Source organism: Aplidium turbinatum, chromosome 12 (genome assembly GCF_918807975.1).
Source record: "Aplidium turbinatum chromosome 12, kaAplTurb1.1, whole genome shotgun sequence".
NCBI classification, from domain to species: domain Eukaryota; kingdom Metazoa; phylum Chordata; class Ascidiacea; order Aplousobranchia; family Polyclinidae; genus Aplidium; species Aplidium turbinatum.
Genome location: NC_137483.1, coordinates 24,124,016 through 24,151,943, shown reverse-complemented (window position 1 = coordinate 24,151,943; position 27,928 = coordinate 24,124,016). Strand labels below are relative to the sequence as shown.

General features: G+C 38.3%; 2 protein-coding genes across 3 annotated transcripts in view; one reads left to right on the top strand and one right to left on the bottom strand.

Moving 5' to 3' along the window:
* The window catches only part of LOC145780705 (arylsulfatase-like), a 30,944-nt gene extending 16,805 nt beyond the window's left edge, over positions 1 to 14,139 (top strand). Inside the window, 7 exon segments of the mRNA XM_082592325.1 lie at positions 8,653 to 8,765; positions 9,634 to 9,853; positions 10,342 to 10,506; positions 11,587 to 11,691; positions 11,694 to 11,720; positions 13,059 to 13,198; positions 13,795 to 14,139. Of these exon segments, the coding sequence (XP_082448451.1) occupies positions 8,653 to 8,765; positions 9,634 to 9,853; positions 10,342 to 10,506; positions 11,587 to 11,691; positions 11,694 to 11,720; positions 13,059 to 13,198; positions 13,795 to 14,139 (1,115 nt within the window).
* Positions 589 to 6,372, bottom strand: LOC145780724 (uncharacterized). Of its 2 annotated transcripts, none has more exons than XM_082592346.1 (2): positions 2,223 to 6,372; positions 589 to 1,673 (listed from the first exon to the last, which is right to left on the bottom strand). In XM_082592346.1, the coding sequence occupies exon 1, from the start codon at positions 5,622 to 5,624 to the stop codon at positions 4,755 to 4,757; it is 870 nt and encodes a 289-aa protein (XP_082448472.1). In that variant the 5' UTR covers positions 5,625 to 6,372; the 3' UTR covers positions 589 to 1,673; positions 2,223 to 4,754. The 2 variants fall into 2 exon arrangements, with proteins under 2 accessions (XP_082448472.1, XP_082448471.1); XM_082592345.1 differs by having other exon boundaries at positions 589 to 2,748; positions 3,259 to 6,372.
* Positions 14,140 to 27,928: the final 13,789 nt, after the last annotated feature.

Sequence of the window (27,928 nt, the reverse complement as noted above, 5' to 3'; positions counted from 1 at the left end):
TGTGTCTGCGGAAAGGCTATCAAAAACATGATTTACACCAATCAAATTACACACTTTAGTATCAGCAGAAGATATCAAAGCATCTACAGAAATTTGTAATTTAGAAATTGCATCTCTACCAAGTAAGTTCAAATCATTTACATTTGTCACAATAAACGATAAATTGTTACAGTTCACTTTAGAGCCTTCTGTCGTAACGGAATTCGGGTGAAAAATGCCAATAATTGGCAATTTGTGTCCGGAAGCGGACTCGAATTTCGAACTACAATGTTGCAATGGTGGCTTGCCTAGCTGCAGCCAACGACGTTTACACATGAAATTCTCCCCAGCTCCAGTATCAACTTCAAAACTAAACATCATGTTATCAATAGAAACACATTGTTGGAGCTGAGGCACATTATTAGTGGTTTTTACTTTTTGCAATTTAGTTTTACAAATCACCTTAACATGCGCAGTTCGTTTTGTGGTTACATTTTATTTAGGTTTATATTTAACGTATAAGTTTAAGTGTAAGGATAGTTTGTTATTAAGGCTGTCTAACTGCCTGATGAAATTTCTATTTATCTAATTTAGCTAGTTTGGCTCCATTATCTAATTTGGCTATCTGACTCCATGAAATAATTTCCACACAATTATTGTTATTCGAATTATAATTTTAAGTTATCAGAAGGTGTTCATATAATGTTGTAGGTCTATAACACAATTTGAATTTAAACAGTACAGAATAATGAAATTACAGGATAGTGAAACATTATCACGAGTTATTACATTTTAATTAAACAATCAATTTAATGTTTTTCTGAGAGATGAACTGGTCTAACTGAGCTCTGCTTGAGCTGGTCCGATTTTATAGAGCTCTTTGTCTAATTGAGCTGGTTTGATGTGATAGAGCTGATCCGATTTGATAGAGCTCTTTGTCTAATTGAGCTGGTTTGATGTGATAGAGCTCTCGCCAAATGCGAACAAGTCATTTTATAATCATCAGCTCCCTTTTTCTTATTGACTTCGGGAGCAGATTCAATGGAAAATTACAATTCTTTAGGAAATTACGCATGGTTTGAAATGGTTCATTTAGTTAAAGAAAGGGAATTTATATGATGAAATAATGGATCACTACAGAGGCCCCCCCAAATTTGGGCTAAATTGGAACCATGGGTACCAAGTTTAGCTCAAATTTAAGGAGTTAAAACGTTAACACAATTGTAACAGACATAGTGTGAAATAGGTATGTTTAGTGTTTATGATAATAATGTGGTGTTGTGTTTGTGATATCGTGTCGCGAAGTGATTCTGCGTGGTTCCACCGCCTTCCGCAAAGGAATGTCTGAGTTTGTGCTGTATAAGAAGAGTCCACCGCATAAAAGAATTGGTTGTTTTGTTTGTGAGCGCCGTTGCAAACCGTAGCAGGCATTCATTGTTTGTCTGGCTCTTTCTGTTGAACAGCAGACCATGCCGATTGAGTTGATACAAATGCAGCAGCAGCCTTGTCTTGCTTTTTGCTTGCTAGAGATCATCGCAGTTGGAGATCAGTGACATTCGTTGACATTCGGCCTTTGCATTCGCTGTGAGGCGCTGGAGAGTCGGTTGCAAGTGGCTCTGAAGCACTTTTTTCGTTTCAGGCGGCAGTACGCATAATCACGTCCTTCTGTTGTTCATGAATATGATGCAATATTTCTGAAAAAGGCAAAGCAAATTGATTACAAGTTCAACTTTAAAATATTTAGCGACTTGGTTTATAAGTTGACCTGTACAAAATGTAAAGATACGATTTGAAAGGCGAACAAAACTAATTAAAACAAAAGAACATAGGCATCGACAGGTCTAAATACCATTCACAAAATCGTAAATGTGCATAAGTTTGAACAGTCGTTCAGCAACTGCAAACAAAACACAGAAATAAAAAAAGATACAGTAGGCTACATGATTCAAAACCATGCGGTTGTTTCATGCAGTAAGGAAAGTAATGTTTCGTGGACATATGCATGCTTGCCCAACATAGGTTAAATAGGTTAGTAACATGCCATGCCAACCGTTAGATGCGCGCATTTGCATGCCACTCGCAGTCATATTCAACCATACACAATAAACAAAAACGCTTAGCAGACAACCTATAGACAACCACTGGATCTGCATTGGAAAAGATGCAGACAGTGGAGAAAAAGACAACGATTTCGTATTAATGCAACATTTGCATTTTTCTTGCGATGAAGCTATATAACCTACAGTGTATAGGCAAGAGCTTTTGAAAAGCAGGTTGGCCAGCTTGTAGCCTACAAGAGACTTGAAAAAGAATTGCCATTGACTGAGATGCATCTCTTTCCGAAGTAGGCGTACTTGAGATGGCTATACTGGAAGACGCTGTACTGTCCTGCAAAGAACTACATAGGATGATTAAACAGTCACATGTATTTAGAACAAACAAAAATAACCTACATTGCTGCTCTGCAGACTGCAAAATAAACAAATGGACGAATGCTGGAGTGGACAATCCTTAAGACCATTCGTCTCAGCACAACAGCTTGGCGCTGTTAAAAATACACAAACACTACAGTAAAAAGTTACGTAATTACAATATTAAAATACAACGTAAACGCAAGGTTTTGCAGCTTTTAATCACATGAGCTGCCCGTCGACTGTTCGCCGGATGACGTCACTGATTGATGAGGTTGTTGTTTAGCTACATTTCTGGGGTTCGAAGGTCCATCACTGTTGTTCACAGCGTGTGACATCATTGGTGGCGATAATAGCACTGTTGACGAAAAAAACGTTATACAGCAACATAACTAAAACATCGAAAACTGTTCATGCAACGTGAATACTGAACACTAAGATTTGCAGTCAACCCTATGGGTTGTCGGGAAGATTTTCAGGGATTTGCTACAAAACGGTTATCCAACGTTGATCAGCCATATTTCGATACAAAATTACAAATGGAAGAAATTATATAGTGTCAGTTGAGTCGAGAGAGACTGGCATCATCAATGGATTGTTTTGCTGAGTAAAAGTTAAGTGTGATGGATAGTGCTGTTTTGTCGATCTCAGCACCAGCACACGTGACAGCGATTCTGCCTTCTCAAGAGACAAAAGATAATATATGTACAAATGCCAAGCAAGCTTACACAAAAAGTTCCATTACAGGGTAAAAAAAAATTGTGCATACACAGTAGTGCAATGCAAACAAAAAACAGAAACAACGTTTCTTAAATCATGGTAGCTCCTAGTAATATTAAAAAAAATTGGGGCACACGAAAACTACAACCTCTTTGGGTGGCTTCGCATAATTTCCCGTGTCTTTGCGCCACAGAGTTATACAAACTGATGCTTCAGCTGAGAACATAAGGGTGGCAAAGTGGTGAAGCAAAGTCTTCACAATGATTTCTCCTATTCGGAGATCTCCTTGTCGGAGTAAAAAGACGCACAAACTCACGGATGGTTGCTTGGAAGCGACACCATAACGCTTTGCAGAGCTGTGCCTGCACATGTACGTCTGTAGAAAAATGAGATTGAGGTTCGAACCTCGTAATCTCTATGCTAGTTGCATGTAGTTGCATGCTAGTTGCATGCTAGTTGCAAAAAAAGTATATTAAAATGAGCTAAGTATTTAAGTAACATTTGACCCTGCGATAATACTACAAAAAATTACATAATTATGTTTCCCTGCAAAGGCAACTTGTTGGCAATCAGCTTATCTAAGCAACGTTTAAAAAAAAATTAACTTTGGCAAATGGCGCTTCGGCATAAATCAGATTGTCGACATCGGCTGCTGAAATGAGTAGTCTGCCGTTGAACGATTCGCTTTATTGAGCGAACAACAACAATCAGTTACGTTTAACAAGCAATAAATTGCTGGCATGGTGCTTTAAAAAGTAGGCTACAATACGCTATCAGAAAAATTGTTGGAAAACCAACGCGTGAAATCATAAAAGGTGACATGTTTTTACAAACTAATTATGAGCTCGTGTTTTTTTTTTATTGACATAGAAATAAAAATTTTGTAGCATAATGTACTTACCAGATTCCAGAATCGTGTTAACTTTTTACTTTCAAACCTATTTACGTGCGAGGTCACCAATGTGGTTATAATTATTATACGTAACTTATAAAAGTGTGAGTAACGATTTTATTTATATTTTATTTAATGGTTGTTGTTTGTTGATAAGAATTAATAGTAAGGCTGTCTGACTACCTGATGAAATTTCTATTTATCTAATTTAGCTAGTTTGGCTCCATTATCTAATTTGGCTATCTGACTCCATGAAATAATTTCCACACAATTATTGTTATTCGAATTATAATTTTAAGTTATCAGAAGGTGTTCATATAATGTTGTAGGTCTATAACACAATTTGAATTTAAACAGTACAGAATAATGAAATTACAGGATAGTGAAACATTATCACGAGTTATTACATTTTAATTAAACAATCAATTTAATGTTTTTCTGAGAGATGAACTGGTCTAACTGAGCTCTGCTTGAGCTGGTCCGATTTTATAGAGCTCTTTGTCTAATTGAGCTGGTTTGATGTGATAGAGCTGATCCGATTTGATAGAGCTCTTTGTCTAATTGAGCTGGTTTGATGTGATAGAGCTCTCGCCAAATGCGAACAAGTCATTTTATAATCATCAGCTCCCTTTTTCTTATTGACTTCGGGAGCAGATTCAATGGAAAATTACAATTCTTTAGGAAATTACGCATGGTTTGAAATGGTTCATTTAGTTAAAGAAAGGGAATTTATATGATGAAATAATGGATCACTACAGTTTCTTCTTGAAACATGCCGGTTCGATATGTCCCTTCTTGTTGCAGTCGTTGCAAATGGAATCTTTGAAACGGCAATCTTTTCCAGTGTGGCCCTTCTTCCCGCAGCGTCCACACTGTAAGTTTCTTTTCGGATCTGCTCGCTCTCTATGGTTAAAGGAATTAGTTTGTCCTCTGTGCCATTGTCTCTTTTCCTCGACCGCGTTAACTTGGCCAGGTGTAAACGGCTTTGATCCGTAAACTGTCTCTTTTGCTACTTTAGCAGCATCTTCTGTCTCCAAGGCAATTTGTATGGCCTTGGCAAAACTTAATTCTTCCGCGTCTACTTTGAACAAAGCTTTCAACACCGCTTCATTGCTGACGGAGCAAATAAAGCGTGTGCACATGGCCTCATCTTGAGCATCCTTTATAGAAGAAAAATCGCATGTTGAAGCGTCCTGTCGTATTCGAGCTGCCAGCGTGTTGATAGACTCGCCTGGCTTGCGGTGCATGTCGCTCCAGAACTTAAATCTTTCTCGTATCGTAAAACGTTTCGGGTCGTATTGGTCGTTCATGAACTTTGTTATTTGTTCTAAAACAAGTTTGTTTATCTCCACAGGAGGGCTCTGTTGTGCTGCAAGATTCTGCAACATCTTGTATGTGACTGCACTTTGATTTGTCAAGAAAACTTGCGCAGCCTTTCCTTCGGGGACAGAGTGTGCTCCCAAAAATGTTTTGAATCTGGCGTGATAGTCAGACCATAACTCACTCGACGGATCGAATGCGCTGAAGTTAGGAATAACAGAACTACTCTCTGTTTTAGTAGTAGTTGTCCCTTGTTCTCCAAGCTTTTCTAAAGCTTTCGTGAGCATTTGCATTTGTTGCATCTGCTGCTGCTGTTGTTCCTGCTGCTGCTGTAATGCATGTTGTTGAGCTTCGTTTTGTCGATCAATTTGCAGTTGTTGCTGCAGTAGCTATTCTTTCATCAGTTGAATGAGTTCTTTGTTCGACATTTTTATTCACTTTAAAAACCGATTTCAACTTGCGTTAACTTCTTACCAACTCACTGCTTAAAACGAATATCCCATCCTCGTCGCCAAAACTTCTGTTGTATTCTTACTTCTGCCTCGTTATTAAGTCAGGAGATACTTCGTTAAGATATAGGTTTTTGTATATTGAACGAAACGCTTAAAGTCAGACAACACAATAACAACGCACTGTAGAGATGCAGCGAACCCAAAATTTTTATCCGCACACCGCACCGCAACTGACTCATCTATCCGCGCACCGCACCGCACACCGCAATTTATCTGGAACTTTGACACTGCACCGCACCGCACACCGCAAATTACAAAATTAAAAAAAAATATTTTAACGAGTTATTGTTTAGAAAGTCAATTGTAGGAAAAAGCATCCATGGCATATAACTGGTAACCTAGTACCAATACAGTTGTGCACTAATTGGCCAGGCTAACCAGATCATATTCTCTTATCAGCAATGCATCTAAGTTCTAAGACATAATACAAACTAAGACAAATAGAATGTTCCTGGATCCAGTATCAGGACTTTTGAACACTTTTTGTAAGCAATAATGCAATTATAATGCCAGTGGCTATATGAACTACACACACAAGAGTAAAACTTATAGCCTGAACTCACTGGGCTAACTGATATAGTAAATAATGCGGTAGTTGCGCTAGGCCTATAGCCTGGTAACTGAGCTTATCAGCTAGGCTACTAACCAAAAACATTCGTACAGCTTCCCTGACAAGCAAGCCCTAAAACCCTGTCAACTGCAAGCCATTTGCAATTTGCATTTGCATAGCTTTCCATCTTAGGGTTTCCGAAGGGAAAAATAACTGATCCGTGTTTCCAATTTAAATTTGAAGTTTCATAGCTGATTCTTGAAAAGTTGAAAGTTTACGTTTACGAAAGTTTAATTTCTTGAAAGTTTACGTTTACGAAAAATTAATTTCTTGAAAGTTTACGCGGCAAGCGGCGCGGCGCGGCTTTGTCATTTCAACCTTCCACGCGGCGCGGCGCGGCACGCGGCGAAAAAGTCAAAAGCGGCCGCGTACGCGGCGCGGCGCGGCGCGGCTTGCATCACTAACGCACTGTACTTCACAAACTCTTCTCTATCACTCCATGAAGATACAACCACGTCTTAATTAGCACGAGAGTTTACGCCTCATTGAATACTTAAGCATCCATGCAACTTTCCGCAGACCATGTGTCGAAACTAAAAGCAATGACCCGTAGCGATACACAACAAAGCTGTAACCTAACTTTTATGAACATTTGTTTACGAACAATTAGTATTACGGTCAATTGCATGCCCGAAGAATTGCTTTACGAAGAATTGATTTTACGAACAATTGCTTACGAACAATTGTTTTACGAAAAACTGTTTACGAAAAAAACGTCGGACACCATTTTGATAAAGCATAATTTATTATACAAGATTACACGTCACTTTATCCGGGCTGGCAACACTTCGGAATTCAGGTCTCTTGTAAGATATCACTATCAGTTATCTACATTAGTAGGTTAAGTTGTCTTGTCAAATTGTCCATCAACCTTAGGCCTATCTGCAAATCGTTGGCCAACTTACAGATTTTGTTTGTTTCATTTCTCGGTGTTGCCACAGTTTTAAACAGTTTCTTAGTGCTAAAATCTCTTCATAAGTCACATAATCATCGGAAACAATAAATAACCTTAAAAAGGGCTAAAATGAAAACGTTGGGTTAACTTAAGTTTACCAATCGCTCCGGCCAAGCCTGTAAACCTGTATTCGAAAAATAAATTGATTAATCAACGCTATAATTTCCCCAATTATACATAATCCGTAGCCTACTGTAGCAGTCTTAAGGTTAAATAATTTGAACAAAAATCAAACTCGACCTTGCAGTCAACGCATGTTTGCTGTCCTTCCCTGGGATCTTCCTCCAGAACAATGCGGGCAGCGGTTTGACCGCGCTTGGAGCCCACTGTGTTTTTGATAAAGACAAGTTTGCAAACTTGTTCATATGGGCCATTCAATGAAGTTATTGCTCTATAAAAGTTTGTTGAACTTTCTTGGTTTGATTGTGGATCATTCTAATGTTTTTTCGTAAAAATGTTTGCTTGATGGGATCAGATAGAAAGAGAGCTTTGGTTGTGGTAGATAGGTCTTTCTATTGGTTCGATTCCAGATTATTCTAAATGCTGTGTTCGTTCTTGCTGAAACTGTAGGTTTTTATTATTTTCTTCCTTTTATTGAGGAGTAGGTCTTCCAACTTTTCATTCATTGGTGGCTTTTTTAGAGGTTTGATACATTAATAAGATGTCAACGTTGTGGATAGTATGGGTTAGTGAGTTAAAGGTTTAGTTTACATTGACAAGTCTTTTGATCGATTGGTTGGTTGTAGTTTAAGGTTGGCTAATTGGTCATAGGATTGCTTGGTTGCTTATTGGTTATTACAATATACAGCAAATTTAGAGATGTATTGCACGGCACTCTATGAATGGTCTAAAGACTTAATAAATGTTGCATTCTTTTCATCTTCACTTACTTCGGTTTATGTTGGTTTTGAAGAGTGTTCATTTCGCTAAGTGTTCATTTCGTTTCAGCTAAAACGTCATAGTAAATTTTGATATAAGCTTTTCTTGAGCTTCTAAAATAAACAGAAGACTTACAATTATTAATTTCTCAAAAGTGAGAAGCTTTAATAGCTTTGTATAATATTATAGACTACTTCTATTTGAAATAACTGCAGAATGGTGTCACTGTCACGGCGTCATGTAGCCTCCACCATCTTGCGAAGGAAATACGCGAGTTTACTCCTAAGCGCTCATAACGCTATCAGCATGCCTAATTGATCAAGAAAAAAGTGAAAAGGTGATGCTTCCCTGTCACAAGTTTTGTTTTCATACAGGAATAAACGAGGCGAAACCAAATGATGGAAAGCACCTTCCAAGTCACCATGGATTTGATTTCGTTGGGAATCTCCTTCCATTCTGTTATCACTGGCTCTGCGATGAAAAAAAGGCACGTCGGCTTGTAGTATTTGAAAGATTCGTATTAGAATGTGACGAGTGGGACGAGGAAGAGGGATGGTTAAAGCTTTCCCGCTGCAATCACTCTTCCGGCATCATGCCATTGCAGATGGGTGAAAGGGAAGGCTAGAGATGGGTTGTTACACCCTTGGGGAAACCCACCGCTGCAATCAGTCATCCATACCATCAAGGACGGCTGAGGGGCGGTTGAAGAGAGAGTCTTAACTGGTTCTTCTTTCTTCTGACCGTAGGAGAAGGTTTAGAAGGAAGGAAAATGTCAGATGACAAAAAAATATTATGTTTTTGTGTTATGTCTTTGTGTTCTTCTTTTGTCCCCCGGAAAATCGATTGCAAAGGATCATGTCCTTTGTTATTTTAAAGTTTTTTTGGGTAAAGTCAGAATATTGTTGAGGCGCTCCCATATTCCTGGTACAAAGGGGAACTCGGTAAATGTTGGTAATTTTGTGCCTTTTAACTGTTGGTGATCGAGTCTGTTTGATTAGTGTGGTAAGATAATAATCAGTAACAAAAAACAAAAACAACAGTCTAGTGCTGACGTACTTTGGAATAGAATCGCTAGAAACCGATAAGTCTGCTTATCTTCATCTTCATCGTGTGTCACACGGCCGTAGCCTAGAGCATCACGCAGGCCGTGCTTATCATTGCTGATGCTTATCATTGCTGGTGCCTACCAACAACTTTTGCTTTATTGCCCAAATCGATTTGTTGAGGTCCGTGGTGCTGAGCATTGACAAGTTAATTTGTTGCGTCTGACAAATACGTGATAGTGATGTAATAATTTGCAAACACGAAACTTTAGTTCAAACAACTACAATAACATTTTGTTTTTCGATCTGCAGTATTCCGTTAAAGAAATGTCAAAAAAGTGCTTTCTCTACTATGGTGACGACATATACGAACAACCAATCAACGCTTCAACACTGTCCGAACGAGTCCGAGATGATGCGATCAAGTTCATCTCGGATAACAAGAACAACGACTTTCTTCTATACCTCTCTTTTCCTCAAGCTCACGCCAAGGCATTTTGCTCTCCACAATTTTGCAATACATCACGAAGAGGTTGGGCAAGAAGGGATTTATTGCTTGATTTCAGTTGTAACGTCTATAATAGACTAATACTAGTGATGGTGTCAAAGTCAACATCAATTCGGAGAGATTAAATTATAACTTTTTATGTAAATATTTAAACCGTAGCCTACGGCCTATACGGTGCATTTTGACAAGCAAATAACTTGGTTTGGAACAATGGCAATGTATTCATTAGGCTACCAATTCTTTATCTTTAACTTTTGTTGTTTTATTTAGCGATATGTAGGGCCATTGATGGGATAAGGATAAGGTTATGACATAAATAATAGTATAGACCAGTTTATACTTGAAATGACGCTTTCTACTGCCATGCAACTGGAACGCCCAGTCTACAATTTTCGAAGATAACCAATATCTCTTTTAGCAAATGGAAGCGATGGAAATGTGATAACAGGTGGGTCGATTCCTGATTATATCTCAATTAGTTCACAGGATAAAAACAATTTGTGAAACAACAGGTCGATATGGAGACATGATCAATGAAATGTCTTGGATGGTAGGAGGAGTTGTGGAGACGTTAAAAAGACACAATTTGGATGAGAAAACTCTGGTCTTTTTTCTCTCAGACAATGGCCCTCAGGACAACCTCTGTGTTGAAGGTGGAACAGCTGGACTGTTGAAAGGTTGTCCGCTCATTGATCATTATCTTATCACATGTTTGTACTTCTATTGATGTTAAATTTTCTTACCAGTGTTGTTTTTGCGCCATATCACCCTTTATGATTTCATTAAAGATGTGGCGATCATGCTCAGTCGTTTTCACTTATTTTATTTAACAATGTCTTAAAGTCCTCATTTGATCACCTGTGCTTGTGGAAGTGCGGGACCAATCGGATACAACTCACTTTATTTCATTTTCTGCAAAATGTGCTCGTCTATATTAAAAACTTTTCCTTGTTTCGTACACTTACATCAATGACAAGCTTACACTACCAGGAAAGAAAGAGCTACAACAACGTACAGAAAACTCATTTGCATTAAAAAGTATCATCAAAGTGTCTGAATGGACTCGAACAGTGGGGCTCGTTCGGACATGACCAATTGTTTGTATAAAATATTGGAAAACTGGCAACAATGACGTACAAAATATTGGAAAACTGGCAACAATGACGTACAAAATATTGGAAAACTGGCAACAATGATGTACAAAATATTGGAAAACTGGCAACAATGATGTACAAAATATTGGAAAACTGGCAACAATGATGTACAAAATATTGGAAAACTGGCAACAATGATGTACAAAATATTGGAAAACTGGCAACAATGACGTAGCCTACAAAACCGAGTTTAACAAACTTGTTTTACTTAATAAAACTTTTGGCCGTTTCTACACGTTGTCAAACATAGTGAGGCCCGTAAGTGGATCACAATCTTATCAGGAACCAGGGATATCCCCTGTCAGGAACTAAACTCATTGTTTTCATGACAACCGGTCGCATAAGAGCCAGTGTGAGAACGTCCAGCACGTGAACTGGGCCGAGGTGTAGGACTGACAGAGGTCTCATATTCGAAGGACCAGGTCGAAGAAGTTTTGTGTATTGCGTTCACGACATGGCTTTAACTTTCAAGTGAAATTACAACCAATCAATCAAGTGGCCCGTTGACATGGAAACAATGAGTGCAGTTTTTATCCCATCAGCTGATTGGAACGTTAAAAGTGAATCCTTTCAACATGACATAAGACTTTCGTTGTTGTTTAGGGGGAAAAGCAACCACTTGGGAGGGTGGGTTTCGAGTGCCCTCCATAGCGTGGTGGCCTGGGACCATCTCTCCTGGACAGGTCAGTCATGCTGTGACAAGTACCAAGGTTACCCCACAATATTGGAAGTAGCAGGTATACGATAGCAAGTTCTTCCTTTGTAAATAAAACTTTAAACCTTTAGCTTACCGCCCAGAATGTAGGATATTGTATGAAACGAACTGTGGACACGGATATTAGGAATGTCCAATTGTCCATGCCTCAAGTTGAATTCAATTGAACAGCCAAACACACGATTATTACAACTTCTTTTACTCATTAACTAAAGACTCAGAATACGAAGTTCAAAACACAAACAACGTCACTGAACACGTGGTGGAGTTATCCTAGCCTACCTGTACCAACTTTCACCAATAAACTTGTCTATCAAGCCTGGAAAACTGGATACTGAAAACTTTCTTTACAATCGCTAATTTTTTTTAGCCAACTCAATTAAACACAATATCCATCAGAGGTGTGCGGTGTCAGGTTTTCTGGACTGCTGCTCCAGTCCGACGAAGTCTATGACTCCAAATTCCACTTCTGCTACAAATATTTGCGGATATTAGCACCAAACTCCACTACGAACGCAAACATCATCCTAGCTTTTCATACCACAACATCAATCCCTTCCTTACCCCTGCCATAAAAAAGGATATTTTTAAATGAAAGAATTAGTTATTGATTGGAAAAAACCTTAGAAGTACACGAAAATAACAACTGTGCCAAGTAGGCTAAAGTGTAACATTTCTATGCTGAAAGTATCAACTGGGAAAACATCAGATCCGAATCCAATCCAGTTCAGGTTTTTCCAATCAATCAATGATTTATTTTCCAAAAACAAGAACAGTAGGCTACCTGTTTGAAACATGTAGGCTAAGTTATACAGGGAGGCAACGAGACAACCATATGGTCTACTAGTCAATTGCCACCCTACGGGAATGATGATTTTGTCATTTAAAATACAAAAAAATATAACAAAAATAAATACAAAAAGCACACAAAAAAGAAAACACATATGTATACGATAACAACGGAGGTTTCTCAAAGTTCTCAATTTAAAAGAATTTCAGACTTCCAATTCGACTGCGGGCGAAATCAAAAATTCCGGCTCCTAAATACACCTAAACTCCGACGCCTATTGGCAGAACGAATTTTTCCGATTGCTGAAGTGTTGTTGCCGGGGAATTATTGCATTCACTAAGTGCCGCTGAATGGAGAGCAGTCCTGAAATGCGTTACTCAAGTGCACACCCCGAGAGTCGAACCGCGCAGCGTTGCGTGAGTCGGGCGTGTAACCACTGAGTTAACGGTGCGGCAGAAAGCTTTGTTAATCCAAGGTTAAAGATTCAAAACGAACCAATACCTACTGATTTTATAAATATCGAGACCGCATTGTCAATGGTGAAGTTTAGCTTTTGTTTATATCGTTCAGGCATCCATTCCGTATCTTCCTTTCTGGATGGAAAATCGATAACTAAATTGTTACTAAGCAATGATGATTTAAGCTGGGACAGAACAATCATCTACTATTGCTCTGATGTCATCATGGCTGTGAGGATGGGGTCATACAAGGTTTGGTTGGTTTGTCTTTGATCAATTTATTTTTACTACATAAAGCTTAAAACTTACAACAACAAAAAGTACAGCTGTGACGTAACAGAGCTGCAGCGAGTAAATGGCCACATGAGTTCCAAAGAACTGAACAATGAATCCAAATCGGGTTGGAAAAGAAACTTGATTTTAAGTGGAACACTCTCTGAGTATGTTCTGCCCAAAGTTTTCCAGGGCGCTATTTCAAACCGAACGAAATGATGACACAATGGTCTCTTCATATTGTCGACCTCCTAGAGGTGAGCCCTAGGCCTCTGGTAACTGATTAATTATCGAAATCAAGCAAACGACAACGAATCGAGATAGCAATTAAAGCTCACAAAGCTGTATATTAATATTTAAAAAAGTCTCGTCTAATGAAATCTTTATGAATTTTTTCTGTATTCCCACATGTATTGAGCATCACCATAAGTAGGCTATGGAAGTTAACACTGCAATATCTGAAAAGCCTACAGGCTAACTGTATCAAGCTTCTTGACAACTTGGCAATTTTGCTTTTTAGGTGAAATATTAACCAATATGTAAATGTAATGTAAACTTGCATTATGTTGATGCAGATCCATTATCGCACGCAGTCTGTATTTTCCTTATCGAAAGGCAGTTGTGTGCACGGGGTGCCCAAATATGAAAACTATTACAACCTGGATTGCGCATTGTCTACGTTTCATGACCCACCCCTTGTCTTCAACTTGGACCTCGATCCCAGCGAGCTTCATCCGCTCGACCCTCTAGCCCATCGTAATGTTATAGAGAAGGCTTCCACGTATATAGAGGAACACCGCAAGACAATTGAACCTGTTTTCGGTCAGATAGACGAACGAAATCCCAATTTGGGTCCATGCTGTAACCCTCCAAAATGTCAATGCAATTTTTCCTCACTGCCGAAAAAAGATGAACTTTAATCTTATAATGAGCGACATATCAATGTTTAAGCACCAAAGTGTTCTCAGCCCAAAAACGTGACAAAGTCGACGTTTTTGCTTCACCGCTATCATACTTGAAACATCACCGTAATTGTTTGGGTTGAGTGGTAACGACTAGAACATCACACAACTAAGGCGAAAGAGCCACGCACCTTGAGTCCAGTCTTTGTCATGAGTTACTAAGGGGGGTGGGGGGACTTGTATACCTGGGACTGGTATATAAGTCCCCCCCCACCCCCCCCCCCCCCCCTTAGTAACTCATGACAAAGAAAGAACTCAGTGGACATGGCTCTTTCGCCTTAGTTGTGTGATGTTCTAAGCGTTACCGGGTTGAGTAGGGTGCGTTAAATAATAGTGTTGCCAGGTATTTGTCAACATAAATGCTATTCTTGACTTCAAAAGCATCAAAATCATCGTCTTAACTGTAATAAGACCGTAACTTCGAAAATTTATGGATTGCCAAAAATTTATAAAAGCTATCTCTTCGACTTATCGTGTCCTTTATCTGTTCGCTTACTTACGATGTATCAAAATTTTTAATCGACATTTTATCGCCATTGCTGAACCAAGAACACACGGTAAAACATTCATTAAGGTTTGTACATGTGTGAAAAAACACATGTACATGTGAGAAACTCATGTTTTTGGAAAAGTCTTGATGGCTAGTGTGGAGGCTACACCGGTATGGTTAGCGAAACATAATGCTCGCTGTTCTATAGTGAGTAGTCAGGTAGTGCTGACGCCAGGAAGATCGCTCCTTTTCAACAATGTTTGTACAATTAATCAAAAACACTTCTGTGCAGTATTTGCTTGTTTGTTTTGATGTTGTGTGACCATCTCAGTGACCGAGAGGTTGCGCTTTCGGCTGTAGTAGGCTACTGGTAGATTTGAGATCGATTCCAGGTCCGGTCATACCGAAGACTGCAAAACAATACTGATTGTGTTCTTTCTTACGTAAGGGTCATTCTTTGTGAAATCATCCAGAAAATTTTGGATTTTGTCACCCAATATAGTCACAGATTTTCATGAAATTTTACATAGTTGCAAAACTTAGTTTTCTGAGCAAAATAATACTAATTTGGGAAAGTTGAGTCTGTACTTTTCAAGTTATGACCTTTTGAAAATGGTCAAATTTTGTGATCAGTCAAGCACAAAATTAAAAAAAAAAAATTGAAGGAAATTTTAAAATTGTTACCACAGGCGAAGTTTTAATTTTATAAATATGGAATTTGATCAACTTGTTGCTAATGCATCTCAATTGTTGTATGCAAGTTTGAAGCAACTTTTGCCACGCTTGAGTGATTTACTACACTTTTTCTAAACTTGCGTTCATGTAACCACTCATCCGTGACGCAAATTTAACCGATTATAGCAAAAATAGATATTCTTGGAATTTCTCGAGTAAAGTATCATTATGAAAGGTTTGAACATACTCTTTCCAATGATAAAAAGAAAGTAATGTGTACCGGTATTTGAGATGATCACATTAAAATAAGTAACAACGTAACCGCTTCGTTTTTAAGGGGTGTTTATTCGTTTTCAATGTGATTGTCAGTTGGGCCCCGATTCAATTATTGGGACTGCGTTTTTTCTGCGCATATTATAGAAAGTAGAAATGACTATGTAGGCTACCGGTGTCTATCCCTATCAATTCTTGCTACAATCGACTGCCGACAAACATTGTTACCATATTCCTTGCTTTGGCCGCTTTTTTGGTTCAATAGCCCAATGGATTAACCTATTGATGAAGACGTACTGTATGAGCATTGAACATACATTTCGCATTTTCTCGAACTTATCAAATAAAAACTGAATTGGCGTAGAAGTTTGGTGATTACTTTAGGTTTGAAATCGAAGCTACGTTTTAAATTTTTTCCAACCACAGAATGATTTCAATAATTTGTTTATTTAGCCTACCCAGTTTCATATAGGCTACAGGCTACCCAGTAACGCTGACATGGGGAATGGGATCCAGTAATAGGCTAGCCTAGTCACGTTTTTTTCTCCCATTGCGACAAAATATAAAGTGCGTAGCCTGCACTGCGACCACAAATACAACACAACAGGAAGAAGCGAAGACATAGCCTATGTAGCCTAGTTTTTGAGTCAGCAGCTGCTACCAGGGCCCACAAGAGGGGGGACAACCGGTGCATTGCACCGGGGCCCGGTGAGTTCAAGGGGGCCCGACAAAATGTCTAAATTCACGCGACAAAAAGATTGATTTCAACAATTTTGCGTAAAATATTGTTTTTATTTTAGTTCCGTATGTCGAATAGGGCCCCATTTTGCCATTTTTCAAAATTACAGAATTTTCAATTTTTTGAGTTTAGGGGGGCCCGACAAAATGTTTAAATTTGCGTGCTCAGGTCGATTTTGCATAAAATATTGTTTTTTATATGAATATTAGTTTTGTATTTTGAATGGGCTCCCTCATGGGTAGCCTATGCCCTTTTTTAGAACAACAATATTTTCATTTTTTTTGCGTTCAGGGGGCCAATAAAATGTTTAAATTTGCGTGTTAAGGTCAATTTTGCATAAATTTGTTTTTAATATTTTGAAGTTGGTATTTCTTATATGAAGTTGGTATTTCTTATATTGAAGTTGGTACCGTATTTCTTATTGTCATGAACAATAGCAATACATTCATCCTAAGTTTGCTACCCTAGTCTCTGCAGATTTCAAGGTCAGAAATGGTATTGTATGTTAATGTAAAGCTGTAAGCACACATATGCAATGTTATGTTATCCATGTCCGATAGTATTGCAATTTTTATCTTCGAAATGGCTGATTTTACCCATTTGTTGCCATGGTTACAATCAGGTGTTGCCAGAGTTAGGAAGGGTTGGAGTTAGGAAAGGTGAGGGTTTTGATCTTCACCCAGGACTAAAAAAAATATCCAAAATACAAGTTTTTGTTTTCAACAGCTATAAACTATTCCTCAAAGTAGGGCAGAATTCCATATCTGACAACGCTATTGAGGCTATATTTACACTATGTAGTGTTTTAGCATTTTATCTTTGTGTATAACTAGTGTGTGTCTGTGAATTTAAAGTTATACAATAGTGCATTGTTTGTGAAATAATGCTTGTGATTGGTGAGATATCACGCGACATGTCGCGCTGGGGGCCCCGGCAGCAACATCTGCACCGGGGCCCGGCAGGGCTCTTGGAGGCCCTGGCTGCTACCCTTATTTTAGCCTGTTGCTAAGTATCTTTGCCAAGACACAGCCGTAAACTATGGGGCGATGTCGAACCGACGTCCTTTGCGAACGTCGCGCAAACGTTCTCACCACTCAACCATGCATCCGCTACATTACTATAAATTGTAGTTAATTAGAAGTTTACAATGTTAAAAAGTTAACTAAAAATGTAGACAACAGTTAGTGGGCTAATAAATTAATAAAATTGTAGTAGCTTTACCAAAAATATGGTATTGGGTGGTTTTACATGTGCTAAAGTCAAATTCAAAATGAAAGCGTGTGTGTTGCATATTTGTGATTTGCTTTGTTCCTATATACAGGGCCGGATTAAGAGTACTGAAGGCCTAAGGCTGTTTACTAAAAAAGGGCCTATTTTTGCAAACCAAGCTACAAAAAATAATAAAAATACATCATGAAAAATTGAAATTATTTACTGCAAAGTAACATAAACATAATAGAAAAATGACTAATGATGGCGCATAATTGGTTTTGGAAAGAAACACAATTTTTATTGTCAAATTTGAAGCAGATGGAAAAGATTTTGGAAAGAAAGAAATGGATAGTAGGTACCTATGATAATACTTTACCTAATGACGCTCTAAACCAGGGGTTTTCAACCTTTTTCCACCGTGACCCCCTCAGAGCAATCACTGTAGGCTAGTCTCGCGTCCCCCATAAAAACATTCAACAAAAGCATATTCAATGCAAAATTTAACCAAATTTGATGCTGAAATCCAGTTATGTTTAGTTTTGCTGTTTCAACGTAAACTTAACAAACGAAAAAGCTTTTTTTGCGATGTTATCACGGCTTTTACTAGGCTACATTTCCTCCGATTGTTATTTCCATTCTCTATCAAGCTTAGCTAGATAATAGGAAAAAAATAATCAGAATAATCTACGTTTTCGCACTTTTACCGGTTGAATTTATTGCAATCTTTTATGGATTTATTTAAATCAATTGCAGTGAGATGGTTGGTGCTGCATATTTTTAACTAATAAGTTTGTTACTGGTTAACTTTAGTCTGCACAAAGCAACGTACAAGAAAGAACTTGGTGAAAAATATCGAATGCTTTCCTATACGGTAACTAAAGCCTTTGCAACGTTTGAAAGCTTAAACGATATAAGTTAATACATGGCTACCTAAAGATACGGCCTGATTTGTCACATTTTGTAGAAATTTCCAGATTTTGCTAACTTTGGGCAAATGTTTAAATAAATTTTTCTAAAAATTATATTTTTACGCTCTCTTTACTGTTTTCCGCAGATGACACAATAGGTTTTAACATCCTCAGATGTTGAAAAACAAAGAAATTTTGATTTCGAAGATTTTAGTCAGACTGTTAATTTTTCAATAACAGTCTGATTCAACGTTTTTCGACTTACTTTTTCTCATTTGCAACTGTTTCTCCAAGGCAACAAAAAGCTTTTACATCATTAAGAGACAGCAAAAAGTAAAAAAATCTCAGAAAATGCCAGTCAAACACTAGCAGTAGCTGTAACCAAAATCTGCAAAATGTGACAAATCAGGCAGCATCTCGAGGTGGCCATGGGTAATAACCTAAAGAAGAGGAATGGGCGATTGCGAAAAAAACACAGTTTTTAATCTTTTCTGGAAAAAGAGAATTGAAAACATTGGAATTTCAAGCACCTCGCGAACCTCCGAAAAACGGCTCGCGACCCCCAGATTGAAATGTCCTGCTCTAAACTCAATTTCGGTAAAAGTGGCGCCTACGTGGTTTTGGAAATGGGCTTTTTATATGTATTGACTCAACTCGGTCATTTGTTTTTAAGCAAAAACTGGACTGTACTGGATCTGTATCACTATCAACCTTACAAAAATTGAGGGCCGAATTTTTCCAGGGCCTAAGGCTATAGCCTTATTAGCCTAATGGTTAATCCGGCCCTGCCTATATAGGCTACATATTCGTCGTAGTAGTTTATTGCGATTGCACAAGCCAACTTACTTTTCTACATTTGACTGCACGTTGAAACCCCTTGAAACATATAACAAACTTACATATTGAAAACCAACTTATTCCATAACTTATTGAAACTTACATAGCCTACCAAGAGTTAAGACTCCTACTAGTTTTATATCTTCTCGAAATGAGACGCTAGGCGTTGCAGTTTAAGCACAAGAACCAGCTTTTAGATTACAAAAATGGCCCCGACTTGTTGATTACACACGTACAGCACCAGTGGCACCGGCAGAGGGGGGGGGCAGGCGGGGCAGCTGCCCCCCTCCCCATTGTTTTGAGCATCATCTTTTTATTTTTATTATATTATATCATACTGTTATTATTTTTTTGATATTTGGATCCCAACCTGAAGTCAACTCAAATTGCAATGGGGGGGTAAAAGCTTTCTCTTTTATTTTCGTCGTCGTCGTGTGAGCCGCTGGGGCCGAGGGTCTATCCTTTTACCACCCCAGATTCACGATGTTCCCGAACTACACTGGAAGGCTACTAGAGAGCAGCCAGTCTTTGGTTTCATTATCCATGACACGCAGACCTTCCACTCCGTTAGGTGGCTTGAAGATGGAGCAGTCATTGATGATGTGGTCTGCGGTCTGTTCCTCGGCACCACATTCACAGGAGGAGGAAGAGGCCATTCCCCATTGATGCATGGTTGAGCACTCCGTTAGGTGGCTTGAAGATGGTACAGTCTTTGATGATGATGTGGTCTGCGGTCTGTTCCTCGGCACCACATTCACAGGAGGCACCACAAACTTGCTCTTCTTGCTGCTGTTATTACTACGATTTTGTGATTCTATTCACGTACTTCGCCTGCTGCCTGTCACGTAACAATTGTTACCGGCTGTTCAGCAGATTGGCTCTTGCTTGGTTCTTGAGTGGTGGCAGTGCATACAGCAGTGGGTCATTTAATGTTTCAAGGATATAATGTAGAATTGTAGATTTAACTCAACGAAGTCTACTAAAGTAATATAGTAGGCTAAGCAACCAGTGGTTTGACGACTATCTCTGACTGGAGTATTCAGAAGCTAAGGATGCCACATTTTGCTTTCCCTGTCGAGTTTTCAATAGCTTGGTATGTTATAGTCCTGTTAATATTAGTTAAAGTTTATTCTATTAAACTGCAATTGTGCTCCACCGGTGTTAAATGATTTTTTATTCTTAATGTTTCTTTATCCTATCCACGAAGATTTCATGAGCAATATAATGACGATTTACCAAAACACAAACTGAGCGAACAATTATATTATATACGTATTATACGTAAACTCTATTTGAATAAGAACTGAAGATGCTCATTATGTAGCGAAATATATATTCTTTTTAAACATGAGGCTGGTTGAACTTTATTTTAATAATTCTCAAACAACATTTTCGATGTGATCAAGTCAACGCTTCTTGCTGACGGCGTGCCAGGGTTAGGTCTCGGTGTCTCAGAAGACATTCACTTTATCAATTATATACGTATTAAGATGCAAAAAATGCAGTATGACGAAATAATGCAACTAAAGTCAACATGTTCCTACGTTTATTAGACGTTAAAATACGTTTCACTTGCAGTAAAATTGTTTTCTCATTTTTTTATTTCTGAGGACATTGCTTTTTGCCTTTAAATTGGAAGACTTGCGTTTCCCGCGAGCATGATTGTGCATTTTTTACATCGATTCAACGCCCTACAAAGTTGAATCGATGTAAAATCAGCAGATTTAGCTGGCTGGGGTTTTAATTGATTATTTTTACTTTCAGTGAAGCTTGTTTTTACGTCTAATAAACGTAGAAACATGTTGACTTTAACTGTATTGTTCCGTCTTACTGCAGTTTTGGCATCTTCATATTAAATAAGAAATATAAAAATTGTTCTCTAATGTTGTGTTTTAAACTTATCATTTGATATTGCGCATTTTTCTGATGAAATCTTTGTGGATAGGAAGAAGAAATATTAAGAATAAAAAATCATTTAACATCGGCTGAGTATTTATTGCAGTTGAACTACGCCCGTGGCGTCACAGTATATTTATTCCATTAACTTTTATTAGCCTCAATTCTCACAATGTCATAGGCAGGGATATCTATAGGTACGGGATTGGAAACTCTGTGGAACTGAAAACCACTTTATACACCAGTAGGGTCATTTTTCTTTGTGCGCTGCTGTGGTAAACAATCACATAAATTGACCTCAAAGGGCAGCAAGTAGTAGGCTAAACGAACAACTAAAAGCGTAACAATCAATTCACCTGCTGTAAATTGTAAGGTCTACGCTTGCCTGGTTTGTTTATTTGTTTGTATTCCATTACTGCAGTCATGTTGTATTTTGTTTGCTCCTTAAAAAATTTCCAGAATGACTATTGGTTTTAGTTCTGATGACATCGTAAACGTATTGGATTCGTATTGGATTGGTCTGTGAACAAGTTGATGATACAACAGCATATTCACTAATTGCTGAACACTCCTCATTGACTTCTGAATTCTGATCCGATTTGCAGCAAAAAAAATGCTAAAGAACAACAGTAGGTGGTTTTTGGACTCGTTGCATTTAGTCGTTTTTGGATTCATCGTTTTTTTTTTCTAGAATCGTAAATGTACTTTTATACATCAATTAAATTTTAATGTGAGTGTACATTTTGCATTATTATTGTAAAATATAATTTTCTATATCTTTTAGACGATATTTTATTTTGTTAATCTTTCTGTAGTCGTAGTAATGTGATGACCCTACTGATGTATAGCACTGAATAGAGTTTCCAATCCCGTAGTTACAAATATCCCTGGTCATAGGCTACGCAATACGCCTGTGACCGCCTTTGCGTTTGATATATCTACTATGTTTTGACATCTGTAGCTATTTTTTAGGCATGGCAAAACGTTTTCACAGCGTTTTAATACAGTATTTGATAATTTCTCTGTCAACTAACAGACTAGTCAAAATCATGAGGAGTATTTAACTAACAGACTGTTGGATAATCAGAAAGTGCACTTGTAAAAAATGGTTTTTCAATCCGGAAAAAAGCTACGCAGAATTTCGCTAGCCATGGCAGTTGCAAGTCCCATACGGAATCAAACTGTGATTTATTTTGTATTTTATTTTTTTCAACAGATCAGACATGTCAAAATTGTGGGACTTTTAGTAGGCTATATTGCAGTAGACAATTGCAGTAGAAAACAATAGAAATTAAATAATATATCACTGTCTTGCATGCAGTGATGGGCATTATCGGCGATAATTTATCGGCGATAATTATCGGCCATAAATTTTTATCGTTTATCGTTATCGCTTAATTATTTTTTCAGTTATCGTTTATCGTTATCGCCAAAGGCAATATTTGATTATCGCCGATAATTAATCGCCGATAAATTTTAAGTGGAAAAGTAGAAAGACCATGAAAAGTAATATTTTTACTAGCCACCTAGCTCATGAAACTAAATTAAAACCAGTTCTTCTTCAGTGCCTGAAGTTTGTGAGGTCGTTGTCATGAGAGGGGCACGCCCTCTGCAGCGACGGCCCTGACAACACAATAATTTTTAGAGTTGCAACGCAATGAAATGCATGCAACAAGTCTCTTGTTGTTTTGCTGCAATCGGCAATCGCGAGTGAATTTTACAATTAAAATGTAGGCGCACAGACGGTACAGATTCCTTTGAAGCGAAGCGAAAGAAATTGGCAAGTGGTTTATGAAAGTGTCGCAATACGAGGCCGCTTTTACATCGGAAACATAGTCTTTCGCGCCACCATCACTGAAACAAGTCATTGCAGAATATGATATGGCTTGAAGCATTTGACATGCAGACCGACATCACACTTTTTGCATCTTGTAGTAGTTTTTGCATGACAATAGGCGCATCGAGTTGCGTGGTAAATTTATGCTAAATACAGTATAACCTTTCTCATTTACCTATGCTGCATAGCCGAGTGGTGAGAGCGCTGGAACGGCAATCGAAAGGGCAGGACACTTAAAGGCATGCCTGAAGGTAAACATAAAGATTGGCTTCCTTGCCTTCCCGTCCACTTAATCTAAATCTTCAACCATCGGGCGTAAGCCTGGATACGACGACGATTACCTATGCGACAAAGCCAACCTCAATCAAATATTTTTATTCCCACTAATAATAATTATGTTATTGAACAAACACGACTAATTTGACAAGCTTGATGGATTTCACAGCATGCACATTTTTACTACCAATAACGCTTAAGATTACTGATAAATTTTCAAGCATTTTGCGTTTTTTGAAACTTTTTCAATTATTGCTGACTTTGCTGTAAACAGCCGTAGAAAGCAAAATACAAAGTTTGGAATTTTTTATGGTATTTTCATTTGATTTAATTATTTTGCCACTGCACGTAAGCGGCAGTGTAACTCAACTGATAAAAGCATCCAACTGGTATCTGAAGGTATAATTATAAGCACGGCGGTTACCTCAGTGGTTTGATTCTGGATCAAGAGGTTGAAGATTCGATACCTACTGCCGCTATTGCGATTCTATTCATGCATAACTTACAAAAAGTTTTGTCCCTTTACAGTATATTATGTTCGATTTTTCGTCATGTTGATGAAAACAGTTCGTGCTGCATGGGATGGGGCAGCGCTAATCAAGAAAAACAATTATCGTTATCGGACATTATCGGCGATAATTTATCGTTTATCGTTATCGCTTAACTTTTTTTTGATTTATGGTTTATCGTTATCGCTTTAGGCATTTTTCGTTTATCGATTATCGTTATCACTTAACTGAAAAATGAGTTATCGCGCCCAACACTGCTTGCATGTCTTGCACCAGTGGCGTAGCCAAGGCAGGGGGTTTGGGGGTTTCAACCTTTCAGATTGAATTTACGGATGTTAATACATTGTTTGCAAGAAAAGCTTTAACCTATGATGTAATTTCACGTCAAACTGTGCAAGGATGCAAGCCACCTGTAACTGCTGAGATCCCTTGTTCGATCTAGATTAACGTCTAACATCTATTCGTTAGCCTATACAAAACCGATATAGACATATAGGCTACCAAAACATAGCCTATATCAGAAATAAAGTAATTTCATTGTCTCAAGGCTTTTTGTTTGACATTCATCAAGATGTATGACGCTACATTTTCTAAACTTTGGGTTAACATCTCGTCTCTAAAACAAAGTTTGCCTAATTTTAAACGAAACTGCATTAAAAGAGCGAGTTTTGCCAATACCAAACATTTAAATTAACCAAACAATCTCAGCCTGGAATTAGCAGCAAGAAAACATAAAGACTTAGCTTTATTTCCGAAAAATTCCGAAGAAAACATGATCTTATTCTTTTGCTATGCCACCAGACAGAGCCATTTTACAAGAATATTCATACCGACAATTTTGTTGAAAATGCTCTCAGAATGCACCAAACTAAAAATAAATTTTAAAAATTTTCTGCCCAGACCCCCCTCCTCTACCCCCGCTAAGTGTCACCTTTGGCGAACACGCCATCGGGCTTCGCCCGTCGCCCATCAACACCCCCTTTTCAAAATTCCTGACTACGCTACTGTCTTGCACTGTCAATATTTTGCCCCCCTCCATTGTTGAAGGTCTGGTAGCGCCACTGTACAGCACACACCAGACACAAAACGTAGATATACACAAAACCATATGCATGCAAGTAAAGAGCAAGTACGCGCTCTGTGAAACTCCAGCCTGATGATTTGTACACAACGCAACGCAAGGAAAAATAACCACCCGGAATCTAGAACCAATTATTTATTGAAAGACATGTGCAGTGCCCGCAGGAGCTACATAAGGTCCCTTCCCTTTGTTCAGTGACCCCATACAGTTGGTTATAGCGCTGTGCCGGCGGTAGTTAAGCCCATGGGCTACGGCCTTGCAATAAATTCAAAAATTTTCTAAAAATAGATACCGTAACTTAATTGTAACCATCAGTCATAAAAGTACTTTTAGTACAAAGTGTACAACTAAAATGAGCGATTGTTCAATCAAACCGACAATTAAAACGTTTAAAAACTGTGCTTCACCAATGTGAACTCAGCTTTGCTGCTGAAATTGAGAAATTTTTGTGTTCAAATTTTCGTCTTTTTTATTTATTTCTTCAAAGCAAAATCTGCAAAAGAGTAAGGTGGGTAAGGATTTCACTGCATTTCTCAAAAGTAATTGTGGCTGGCAGATTTTTCTTGCATTTAAAATTTGGAAATGGCAACCTGTGCATGTTGACCTTTGGAATTTGGTTTGGTTGGACTTGTTTAAAATCCTTTTTTATCCTACAATGTAGTCTGGTCAGTTATGCACATTTCGGTGCAAACTTGGGTAGACATTTTTCACCTATATTTTCGAGTTGCTTAGGTGCAGTAGATGTAAAAACCGTCTGGAGCCCGAAAATTTCGGGGGTGGAAGGTGCCCAAACGGCTGCCCCCACTTTTGGGGCTACAAGACAATGAAGCGCATACAAGAAAATGTCAAAATGTTTTAACTTATAGCATGTGGGTAGTCAAATTGGGGTAATTTGGCCCAAAAAATCGTTTAAAAGCACCTATTTTCATCTAAAGTCATCACAAAGCCAGTTATTTACATTAAAATAGCAAAAAATTGCAAAAAAAAAACGTCAAAAAGCACAACATTTTGCAAATGGTGAGTTGGTTACCGTACCGTATATAAAATAGTTGTTGTTTGTTTTACTCAATGAAATGATCTTCTTCACTGTTATGCTACATTACACATTGTCTCTTACGGGTACAAAAACTAAAGCATTGCAACCCTAATTTTGCACATTGACAGGTGTCACATTTAGCTATCTTGTACTTGCAAGTCTTCGTCAGTCTTTCCAAATGTTGTGCTCTTGCATCTGTTGTCCGCTGAATGCTCAGCTCATTCTGCAATTTAACCCAACCCCAATGTTCAAACAGACTGGTTTATAGTGTTTCCCCATAATGTTATCCATCCTGCCTGATACGCGCTGCAATGAACATGTAGAGTCAGGGCATCAAGTGTAAGGTCCCTTATGTCATTCGATGATGATGAGACGAACAGCTCTTACCGAAGTCGATTCAAGTTGGCCTCTTTTTTTGCGTATGCAAATGAAACAAAATCAGCAATATCTGACATGCTCTCAGTCAGACATGCTTCTGATGGTAGCCAGCTGAACCTTTGGAAAACTCTTGTGCGTTGTTCCACTTTAGGATATTGCTTTCACCGGCTTCCATATATGGAACCAGCTGCGTTAAGAAATTTTGTAAAAGGAGCTTGTTGTATCTCCTCCAGCAAATGCATGAAAAAACAATATACCCAAGCAGACAGCCTCTCCTAAATGATTGTACGCAGCATTGATGGAGATGGTCTTCCTGTGTTTTCCAGAGCCAAAGTCCACAGTTATTTGGGTGTTGGCATTCCAATCAATAAACTGCTTCATGAAAGCAAGGAGGATGATAATTACATCTGCATTCACAGTCCGTACACATAGTGTTGACAACCACTTCGCAACATATCCTTAATGTGGTAAACAATCCTGTTATCAGCCTCTTCTAAGGCAGGGTGATCACCACAGCTTGTATCATAATTGCCAATATTGGCCCAAACACTACTACCGCTAGTGATGCAAAAGTATTTTTGCCATGACCAATGGATGCTCTTTGTTGATGTCAGCAATAAGTTGGTTCAATCTCGTTTTGTTTGCCGAGTTTGTAAGATATGGGCCAGAAAAGTTTGGCGGTAAGAGTTCCTTTTTTTTCAAACTTAAGTTCTGGGCTAGTGTCCGACCCACGTTGTTTCCTTGTAATGCTCTTTATGCTTAAGGCGTGGTATTGATCTGCAACCAAGTCAATTATGTCTGCCACAAGCCTCTCTCCCATGCTGGCTGTCTCATTTAAGACCATTAATGCAAATTCCTCAAGTGTAGAATTATTTTGCACGGTAGCAGCTTTAGCTCGAATGATGACAGAAAGATCAACCACAAGCCCATCTGCCTTTTCTGGATAAGTGACTGACTTGCTTGTCAAGCAATCAATGATCCTTGATTTTGCGTTGTGATATAGTAATTAGTAAGCCATCTTTGGTTGCCAGGCACTCTGGTAACCCTAAAAATACAGACATTAAGAATTGCGCGCATATTACGAAATACTTTCAACTAATTTGCTGGCTAACAATAAAACAAGACTACAGAAAATGTAGACATAAAAAATATAAAAGGTCTTCTTTCAAACCTGTAAATTCGAAGCAAAAAACATCCATTGCAAGTTCTTTCCTGTTCCAACAGGCATCACGAAGCTTGTTCATCATTGCAGGATTAAATATCATTTTGGGGCATTCCATTTGAATTTTCCCAGCAGTGCTTGGCAACTTCAAAGCGTTCTTTCTGATTGGTGTTTTTATTACATCATCTGTCCCTTCAACAAAACGGGTCTTCTTGAAGTTGTTGTACTGTGCCTTTCCCAAGTCAAAGATTTTCTTACAATCAACAGTAACCTCTACTGGATAAATAGCCGACGAGTTCAGCTTTGTAAACTGTTGTTGCCTACTGAATGGGTTAATGTGGAGCTTTTTGTATATCTTTTTACAGTCCTGCACAAACTGCTCGATAAATGCCGCTGAACATTCTTTGTGTTGCTTGGTCATAGTATTATTCTTACCAT